Source organism: Limulus polyphemus, unplaced genomic scaffold (assembly GCF_000517525.1).
Source record: "Limulus polyphemus unplaced genomic scaffold, Limulus_polyphemus-2.1.2 Scaffold3971, whole genome shotgun sequence".
In the NCBI taxonomy this organism is placed as follows: domain Eukaryota; kingdom Metazoa; phylum Arthropoda; class Merostomata; order Xiphosura; family Limulidae; genus Limulus; species Limulus polyphemus.
The window spans coordinates 56,005-67,529 of NW_013669581.1; the positions used below are offsets into that span (position 1 = coordinate 56,005).

Below are 11,525 nucleotides of genomic sequence, written 5' to 3' on the forward strand. Positions count from 1 at the left end.
AGAAAGTAACTGAAAATACAGAACCTTCCCTGGGAGGTCCCCTCACCACGTACAGGAATCCACGTCGAGGGGAAAAATAAGAGAAAGAAATAACTTACCCAGTCAAAGTCTCACTGAATTATGATATTCTAGAATTGCTACAGGTGAAAGACAAGAACCTAAACAGGAAAAAGACCATGATGCAAATAGTGAGAGACAAATGTATCATGGGGAGCCCACATGCCCGACTGAGGTAGTACCTCCAAAGGATGACAAAGATGAAATGCCAATGGAAAAGTATGGTGTCAAATTGGGTGAGAAGACACTCGGAACAAAGTATGGGAGGAAGACAATAAAGAGGAAGAAGCCAATCGAATGAAGAGTCAAACCCAATTGGCGAAGGAGGAAGGAGAAAGAACATGAACAGAGGATGGCTGCCAAGAAAGAAAGAGGTGGGAATGGACACCACAGAAGGAAGCCATGCAGGAAATAAAACAGAGAAGAGCAGGACATAGAAGTATATCCAGATTAGGACAAGGATAAAGGTGTGAACCAGAAGATAGGGAAAGCGGCTAAATGCAAGAGTTATCAAAGAGTACATGAAACATCGATGGCAAATAAACAGACCACTCGCATCCACAGGTGAATAGGAGAAGTAACGAAACCATAAAGAAAGATAAAGCAAGAATCACTGGGAAAGTGGTTCAAACATAGGCAAAGTAGGCAGTGCAGGACCACATTAATATCCTCATCCAGATGGGCTGCCTGCCGTGGCGGTTTTCAAATCCTGAAGGAACACATCCACAGGAGAGGTAAATACCTGCAGGATCGGGAGAAACTAATGGTGTGGTACAAGACCGCACAAAAATCCGAGACCGAGGAGATAGAAGACCCCCAATCCAAAAGTCAAGAGAGGAAATCCACATGACTAAGAACAGTGGGTTGATCAGGGAAAACCCTGGACCCAGAAACCAAGGATGGAAAAATTCCATTTGCGTTGAGAAACTTCCATGTAGGAAGGACAAATGAAACAAACCAGAAAAAGAGGCTAACTGTTAGGAGATGCCGGATCACCTTGCCAATGACCAGAGGAAAACTAGGCATGAAGACAGAGGACAGGAATGTCTGGATGAAACACCAGTGACTCAGAGTGGCAAAGAAGGGACGGAGACAAAAGAAAAGGTAATGGAGGAGGAAGTTTGATCTGGAGAAGCTGCAGAAACCACAACTGAGATTGCCAGGAAAGAGCTATCAGAAGGACTGAACACAGAGTATGAAGGATGAATGAAATCACCCAGAGAAGGAGAATGGGAGGATAGATAAATGTGTAGGTCTAATCCTGGCTGAAAACATTGATAGCCAGAGCAAGAAGACGAAGAGCCGGAGACCAAAACCAACGCAATTTGTGGTTAAGTGATGTAGCAAAAGCCTCAATGTAAGGAGTACCCATTAAAGTCAAAGTCATCGCAAAACAAAAGGATCCAGAGACCACTCTGTCAGATAAATGTTCTCTGGACTGGAATCCGATCCACGACAAGAGCGAAAGCCCCAAAACATGACATGCAATGATAGGAATATTGAGTGTGTGGGCCAAAAAAATCAAACATATGAATACAGAGGGATAGAGAACAGGTGCCACCTTGGTGATTTAGATAACAAACCACTGAAGAAAAGTTGGAATGGATCATTATCAGACGATTTCAGATCAGATGGAGAAAATGAACCATAAGACTACCAACAGCGAGAAGCTCCAGGAAAATGATAGGATAAGACTTCTCATCTGAAGATCAAAAACCCCAATTCTTCCAGTTGATCAACCCTCGCTCCTCATTTCCAAACGGATGAGTTCACAAAATCTGAAAAACCCATGCAGTTATATCTAACTGCCAATGCTGATCGATGACAAGGGTATGAAGAAGGGTAGTATGAGCCAACAAAGGGTCCCTGCAAAATTCCATTGGTCATGAAAAGCCCACAAAAATGCCTGCATATGAGCCTGACTTAAGAGGATTTGGGCTATCATGGAAGATCACATCCCCAAAAGTGATAGAACTTTGTGAGTTGTAATCAAACTGAAAACCCATTGAAGAAAGTCTAAGAGGAGATGGGCGGGCCCAACTGAGATCTGTGTAGAAAAAGAAAAACACCCAAATGGAAAAGATATTGGATAGGTCACAGTAAGGACTTCTCCAACTTGATTAATAGCCCATTATAGCTGCCTCCAGGAGCAGCTTATAAGGGTAACAGGCAAACTACTATTTGTAATGAGCGAACAGTAGCCAGTCCACCAAAGGAGGAGGAACGCATAACCGAAGAGCACATAGGTGAAGTACAATGGCTCTGAATGGCTGACAAAACATACAGGGCTAAAGCAAGTCTGAAGGGCAGTGCACAAAACAGAGGAACAACCCTGTGGAGAATAAACTGAAGAGAGGATCACGAGTGACAAAATATCGGGATATACAAATAATCATTCGTGACATTCTTCTTTGTCATTGATAAACCTGGAGAAAAAACTCACCTAAGGCTGAAAAACGACTCGAAAGTAAAAACACGGCAGACTGAAACTGAGAATGAGGTGGAACAAACCTAGTACAGGCCACCAGTCTCTGGTTTGGTGTGAGGACAACAAATAGCCTGTAGTGACAGAAAATCTTGTACCTCCTTGGATAGATGCAGGCTGGTTGCATGATCTCGAGTCATGGGGAAGGAAAAGGGTACCAGGGACAAAGGAGGTGGGAAAAGAAATAGTAGGACAAGTCCCTCTGATAAAACCTGAAGAACCCATGGAACTGTAGTGAAAGATCACCAAAGGGTAACAATATAATATAGTAAAGTAAGTCTCTGGTACTGTTGGCGACATGCCCATCTACGTTAAATAAAATAACAAGATGAGAAATCCCTGGAAGGAGATAGGGACAGGTGAATAAGGACCAAGACAGGAAAGAATAGGGACGTGTCTTGAATCCAACTGCAGGAAACATGAAACTGATTAGGAAGAGTTTAGTGTTCATGCATAATTACATACAAGATTCCAAATTCTCAGATACATGATAGAAAACATATCACCAAAGAAAAAATACAGAAAACTAGAAAAGAAAGACACAACTACAGAGATACCACATGTGTAAAACAAGAGCCAAAGACAACAAACGAGCCAACATGGAGGTAATAAGAAATTATAGAAAAAATGGGGAATTGGATAAAACATCGAAAAATGCCATATTAGGCCTAGCTGATTCTGAAGGAGGGATAGGGATAAAACAGGGCAAAATCCGGTGGTGTCAAAAAGCTGTCAAATCTTCCTTGGCTCAAACAGGTTCAGCTTGTTCAGAAGAAAAAGGTTGACCTATATAACAATCAATCTCATGATGGATAATAGCAGAGAAATCCAACGACATGTCTCTCCCACCCGCAGCCTGTAAAAATAGTGCTAAAGGCTGGGAAATTAAGTTAAAAGATTTTTTCAATGTAAAGAAAAAATAATAATAATGAAGAAATCCCACTTCTGAAATTAAACTATTAAAATAATGATTCACACGAAGAGCACCAAAAGAAAAAAAACCTAAACACAAGTACTGCTAAACAAGAAGTGATAGTTTGGCATAATTGAATAGAGGTAGTCACATGTGTCATGAGAGTATGTCAAACTCTTATTTGTAGAGGATTGACGCATGATGATTTTCATGAGAGACACATTGGAATCAGTCAATTCCAATGGAGGGGAGATAGAAGGCTTGTGGCATGCATAATTTTTTTTGCATACAGTGGGCAGCACTGAACAGGAATAGCTAATTATTTGAGAAGAGGTAATGTTCAGCATTAGATTGAAAGATGTGAATCATGGTTGTCCAGTGAAAGCAAGACTTTTGTCTCAGGAGAAGCTCTGATGTGCTTGGCAAGGTGGCAAATAATCACTGTAAAGTCTTCTTCTTGCATCCGGCCTGAACCATTTTCAGTCCCACTGTAGATACATGGGGGTCCATCTCACAAAAATGAGTATGGTATTCCTTACATAGAAAGACAAAAATTGGAGCAATAATACTGCTTAATGCATTAACTGCAAGGGCAATTGAGATAAGAACACTGTGCTCTACACTTGTTTAGCATTACATTTGGCAACAAAATCTGTCTGGTGTTTGTGCAGTTGTGATTCCTGTTTCAACCACATGTTTAAGATCCAATTTGTGTTTTTAACTAAAACTTCCTTTAGGTTTTTAAAGAATATAGACACATTTATGAGACTGAAACTAGTTTCTTGAAGACTTCTGATGATAAGTTGCTGGTATCTCTTTAAATATGAAGAAAATCAACCTGGACCACCCATTTCATTTTTACTCCATGACACTTTCAATTATATGCTTTTACAAGCTGACAGGCAAGCTTGTGCACCTGCAAAAATAAAGAAAAAAATCCAACAATAAATTAACATGTTTTAATTCAATATGCCTTTCTTTTACTTTTAAAAAAAAGAGGTTCATATACGAGAAGAGGTTAACATGAAAATAAATTAAAGTACAATAAATCCTGTTGGGATCCCTCCTGTTATCTGATCACCTGTATATTCTATATTGGATAGCTTTTTCTATCCTTTAATTAACTATTTTGGGCCTGAAAACGTTGTACACAAAAATGTATAGTCTATAATACAAGTCCACAGCCTTCAGCAGATATTCTGACAGATTTTTTTCCAATTAATCAGTGAACACTCATAATGCAATGAGGTAGTTAATCTTTGGCAATTTCATAAACTTTTTAGCAGCTACCCTTCTCCTTGCCTTGCAATAACAGGCCAATGTCACATGGCAAATATTGAATATTTTTGTCACAGTTTGCACTGGTTTTCCCTTATTCTGCACTTCATTTGATGCTTTATCTGTATTTCAAAAGATACTCCCCTACTTGTCTTTTCCTAACTCAAGGTATGCAAAAAAAAGACCTAGTGTTATATGGGGTCAATTGTAACAAAAGTTACAACTAGCTTCTACCCAGTGAGATATTACTAAACCTCAAGTTCAAGGAAGAAACAACAAAATTAAGAGCACTCCAACTGTATTAATTATAGACACAGAAATCAAGGATGAGAATGAGAAAAGTTTTAATTATAAATTGTATAACACAGGTGTATATCAAAAAAAGAAAACTAGGAGAAAACATTTACTCACCTAGGTCAAAATAGTTTTTTGGAGATAAAATCTGAAAGATTTGGTACAGGAAGCTCCTCTTCCACAGGCAGATGGAACTCAACATGTGCAGAGTAACTGATGTCACTCTAGCTTGCTTCTGATCATAGGAATTCAATGTGTTACAACTGTCCCCAGTCTCCCCTACATTATACTAGAATGTCATCACTAAATGATATTACTTTATAAAACAGTAAATTTTACTAGTGTGCCATCACTAGATGGTGTTCACTTTTCTAAGAGTATATTACAGAAACATGTCATCACTAAATGGTTTGGTCTAATAGTACATTATTCTAGCATGTAATCTCTAAATGGTGTTAACTTGTGTAATAGTAGCATGTCTCCACTATACAATGTTAGCTTATCATTACAAAATGCTACTTTCCTCTTCCCTTTTGTGTTTGAATATAGTTATGACCAAAGATTACTACAATGCCTACCACAGAGAAATATTTTAATCTCTCCATACACCTGACAACTAAATGCAGCTCACCTAATGGACGTCTTCCAAAATCATCTTGTATTAGGCAGTCAGCTCCATAGTCAATTAACACTTGAGATACTCCAATACACAAGTTTGTTGCAGAAATATGTAATGGCGTTCCACCATCAAACTCTCGACAAGGACTGTTTATATCTAATGCAGAATTATTATAAGTTAAATGAGTATTATATGTAAAAATTAGCAGTGTAGTGAGTTACAGTAAACATTTCAAATCTGATACATAATGCTATATCAACATAGCAAAAAATTATAAAAAACTGTTTTATTTGCTTTGTCAATTTGTGGTAAGGAAACCACAATTACTAACTATATCTTATTTTTAAGCCAATTCTTCTAAAATAGACTGATTCCAACACCATTTCCTCCCTCCTCATCAGTAATTTTGTACTACATCAATGCAAAAAGTATAACACTACTTAGGCCAATTTAGTTCATTTAATAGTATTTATACTGCTGGTTCTTATAACAAGTAGTGAAGATTTAACTAGTAGCAGCAGTTATAATCAATCATCCCATCTTCCTTGGGCAACAAAAATTCAATCATCTACAGTTCTTCCAGATTCTTAAGAAAACACACACAAACAAAACAAATTTCAAATGATGGTTTCTAATGAATGGCACAGAACTAGCTTATACCATCAGTGCTATCAATGTATTAAAAAAAGAAATTCAAATTGAATAAAGTGTAAAATTATAATATAAAAATTTTGTGTTAGTCAGCCAAAAATCTATTACAGAAAACCAATTAATTTGGTTTGGCTGATTATCACCGACAACAAAAACAAAAATTACAGAAATTTCAAAAAGCACTGATATAGATGGTTGAAAAACGTTTTTCGTATTAGATTTCCCTAGTTGCTGGTTATTTCATCTGACTTTTCGTTGTGATGTTAGCATTGTAAGCAGCACCAAATCAAAGGATTTATTACTGATCAATTTTGTTTTAATCATCACAAGTTTAACAAGGCTTGTTTGCACACAAACATCTGTAAAAGATATATACACAGATAAAGTAAATGTAGAAAATATCACCAAGCCAGTAAAATAATAAAACATAAGCAAACAGAACATTAAGTCTGTCAAAGCCATTACACAATACACACCCAAATGTGAATCTAATTACATTACAAAATCATTCAAATCAATAAACACATTCACCAGAAACTTAAATCCAAAATATCAGCACAAATCAAATGTAATGCAAAGTATATACAATGTAACAATTTTTTTCCAAAGAAATAATTATCCCTATGTCCCCATAAACAAGTTTGATTCTAAGTTTCCAAAGCTTATACCATTTTTTAACTAGAAAGAAAAAACCTAACAAGTAACTTATTCAAGCCCCTAGCAACATTGGGCAACAAAAATTCAATCATCTACTGTTCTTCCAAATTCTTAAGAAAACAAGTCACCTAATTTAAAGTTAAGATTTCTGACAAAGTCCATTATGTATACATATAACAGATTGACACACAAACATGAAGTACAACAATACTTCTCCACATAACATACATCAATAATGATTGTTCTGAGTGGTAATCCAAAGCACAATGTATGTGTATAAAGGAGTGTTCACAATCTATGGTAACGTTACAATGATGCATATGCAGGTCTTACAGCTTCTTCTTCTACCATCTGTAGTGTCCGATGTGATGACCCTGGTTATGAATTATTGCACTACAGCATAGTAACCACACAATGAGGTCAGTATTGTCCCCTTCACTTTACATGCTTTCTAAAGGCCAACAACTTTTCGGGGATTATTTCAGAAACCAAAAGGTACAGAAGTTCAAAGGATATGTTTAAAAATGGTATAGTATGAATTTCTGTTTGAACTTGTATCTTGTGGGAAAAACTGGCATACCGACTTGGTCTTGTAGCTAGGTACTATGTCTTGATGGAGCCACACTAACATGGCATTTCCTTGTGTATAGTGGTGTCAGTACATTAGCCTAATAATATGAAATGTTCACCTTGGTATTTTTCTCGACAGTCTGGTTGTTTAACTTACTATTTTAGTTGTAGCCTGTAATCACCGTAAGTCCCCTGGACAAAAAACTACAAATGTTCTAACTCATTTTTATAATGGTGTACCACTGATAAGATAGTAATAAATTACCCAACTTTAACAGACACTTAAGGATAAGACAATACACTTCCATTTGTTGCATGCTATACATTGCCTGTCGAGCTTTCTACAGTTGGTCTTTTATTTGGTTATGTGATTTGGGAAAAGTTTATGGACACAGTTCTTCTATCCTTTTTGTACAATTAAATTCATAGTTTTAAGGAAGGTTCCTACTTTAGCTACAATACGCTATTGTGTTTTTGAGTTAGTTCTGATGACAAACTGTAAAATATTCTTCATTACTTTTGGTGTATGGGTGGTAGCAAGTCACGTTGTAATCTGCTTTTTACCTTCTAGAATCATGCCTTCTTTGCTTCATCAATGTGGCATCCCTTTTTTAAAATAAAAGTGAAAAAGAAACCAAAGAACAGGTGAACTTCATGTCAGAAAGACCTGTAATGTAACCACTTCATAAAATTTCAACTTTATGCATCACCTGCAAATCACTACACTTCAACTAAATTGCAACAAGAGAGTTAGGGATTTTATGCTATACAGACACAGCCCACAGGATTAGTTATAGGCAAAGGTTCTTGAATGTACAAATTGGTACCATAGATTATGAAAAACCCTCTGTGAGAATCAAAAAGATCCAATCACTCCAATAGATACAAAGTTAAAAAGAATGAGGTGCTTAAGACTGACAATTTTTTTTATTTTCTTGTTTCTATTTCATTGTTTTATCAATTACTGGTTAGTTAAACAATCTTATTGTATATTTAAAATAACAAAATTGTCACAGGGAGTAAGAGATCAAATATGCATACCTTAATTCTTTCTCTACTAGTTAGGTTTTAGATATTTTTTTCAATAATTGCCAGAAAAGATTAATCATATTACAAAATAGATCATTAGAAACTTTGATTTAATAATTACACAAAAAATGTTCTTAACCAAGGATAAGCTTGATGGAGATTGATATTTTACATAGCTTTAGTGAAAAATAATAAGAATTTTAACTACCACATGGAATTTTATACGAATTTATAAGAAGATAAAGGATAGGAAAAGTTTTAAATAAGTCAAAAAGTATAGTATTCCATACCTCTGTTTTCTGTAAATTTTAAAAGAAGTTCCAACACAGGAGCCACATCAAAGTAAGCTGCATAATGTACAGGGCCCATATCAGTCCATCTACACCGTAAAGAAATGTCTGCTCCTTTGTCTAATAAAAGTGCAGTTGTTCGCGTGGCCACCTGTACATCCCCAACCCCAGTAGCTCCTGCTTTGCATGCATAATGTAAGAGAGTCATATCAGTTAGACCATCTCGATCATTGATATGAGCACCCCGTTTTAAAATCTGAAAGATATTAATTTGCATATTCTCAACTGCTAGTGTGCAAATGCTATTACAACAATAATTTTATTATTACGTGTATATAAGTGAATTAAAGAATACTATAAATAATGCAAGTTTTCAAAATATTTTATATCAAGAAGGCACTATACCATGTCAAGAATACATTTCCATTTGTGCTCCCTCTACAACTTTTGTTCATACAATGAGATGTTCTTCCTAACTTTTTAAGTTCAATATAATATGAAAATTATGTGCTCTGAAATTTTCTATGTGTTTTATGCTTTTAACTTGACTATCTAAAGCCATTAAGTTTCTTAAATTTATCTTACACACAATTTTTGATTGAACCTGTAACAAATAACCTTTTCTTGACAATGCACTCATGAAATTTGATCTAAGTACAATTCAACTAAGACATTCACAAAATTAATTATTTCCGATAACAGAATGATGTTAGAGTAAGGACTAAATATATTTACTAAAAACTCTATAGTGTACAATCAACAAAAGTACAACAACAATGATAAACAATTTTAATAACAATTCTAATAGACAGATTTAAAACACTATTTATTTGAAGCTTGCTTAAACCTCTCACTACAGGTAGGCCAAAGTGTGCACATCACAATATTTTGCAATTACATCCAAATTTCAATTAAACTACTTTATTATTCATGTATATAAATAAACTTAGCATTAAAATGTAGTTCATAATTCATATTTTAATATTATATACATTTTAACTTAAGTTTTAAAAAAATATTCAAATAAATCCCCATTCTGCCCTCATATGAAAATAGACATTTGTTTTCTAGCTCTTCCCCATTCTCTAATTTATTTACCACACCTCTCTGAAGTATGAAATTTAATGTAATTTACTCATTACAATAGAGATATTACTAAGGCAAAGTCTTCAATCTTCATCATGAACTAGAAAATCAGACCCCTTTGCCATGACTCACCTATCAAATCCTCTCTTTTACAAATAGTAAATAATTCTCTGACATTTTATATCCTTTACAACCAACAGAATATATCAATACTCTGTTTTTAGTAGAGTATTGTCAATTATGCCTTCAGATTGAAAGTTTATCTAGCATTTAATGGAATTATTTTAAGCCCCTCTTGTCTTAGTTAGAAAGCCAATTAAGTTATAATAGTTATAGGGCATTGTTTGCTTTGTGCATGTTATTATTCTGTGTTCTTATTTCTTTGAGCATGGGCTCAGTCCCTGGGACCTATCTAGTAACCATTTTGTGCTTGTAATAATTTTCATGCTATAACATTGAAATTAGTAAGCTAATGTTCACAAATTTAGCAGATTATCAGTAAACATTACAATGCTTTCATACGCAAAATATCAGTTTTTGTTAATAAATCTTAAGGTTTGTTAAGCAATGTTTTTCTTGTGCCCTTTTTTCTTTTCGTATGTTGCCTATCCAACATACAAAGTAACTTTCATTTTAAGATAAAAAATAATTTTGTGTATCAGAAAATTTTAAAATTTCACTTGTGAAATCCTTACAATGTCCAGATAGTTATCAAATGTTTTTTAAGAAAAACTTTATATTTTATGTTAATTTCACTAACAGATCTCTGTATGGATTCAGTTGATTTGACCAATCACGTAATCACCATAAAAAATTCAGAATTAAATATAAATAAAAAGAAATAAATGCCTTTTTCATTTTAGGATGACTACAAATTATAACACAAAAACATAAATGTTTGGACTAAATAGCTTAAATCTCATAACATTATACATTTATATATATTTATTATTTTTATTATATTGACCTTTCAGCTGTGCCTGGCCAACAATGACATGGCACACGTGCACTAATGTTACCGTAGCCAATTATACAAAACTGACCTTTAGTGTTTACAAAGTGACCTGTCTAGTCTGTGTTTTAGTGGACTTGTATTTTGTAAAATACAGTCACATTTCAATTATTATACATTATACATGTATATAGAATATTACTATTTACAAACAACTTCTTAAACTTATTTTTCTTAAAACACAGAACAGAAAATAAAGAAGTAAAGCAAACAATTAACTCTTCTAGTTACGACCTTTATACTCGGTTGCTGCTTGTCATACCTTGCTAAGCCTTAAGAAATTTTGCACGTGGAGAATGTGAAACAAAATAATGTTTTTTAGGTTATATAAATATAGTTGAATAACCAAAAAATTATATATTACTATATCAATACCATAGAATTCCGTTATAATTTATCAAGTATAGTAACTAACCTGTATTTGGGTCTAAATAAATATGAAATTTCAAACAGGCTAAAGACTCAACTTACCAGCACGAAGGTTTGTCTCAAAATAAAGCAGTTATATTTGAAAATGGTTGAGAAAGCCACTAGGGGGATATTCTGAGCTTTTGATTGGTTATTCACATGTCATATATAGAAGT

At 34.6% G+C, this 11,525-nt stretch overlaps 1 protein-coding gene across 1 annotated transcript in view; it reads right to left on the reverse strand.

Moving 5' to 3' along the window:
- Positions 1-11,525, reverse strand: part of LOC106470374 (CAP-Gly domain-containing linker protein 4-like) — a 70,627-nt gene that overhangs the window by 53,425 nt on the left and 5,677 nt on the right. Inside the window, exons 3-4 of the mRNA XM_013930922.2 lie at positions 8,844-9,099; positions 5,659-5,802 (exon numbers count right to left, since the gene is read on the reverse strand). Of these exons, the coding sequence (XP_013786376.2) occupies positions 5,659-5,802; positions 8,844-9,099 (400 nt within the window). The remainder of the gene's footprint in view (positions 1-5,658; positions 5,803-8,843; positions 9,100-11,525) is intronic.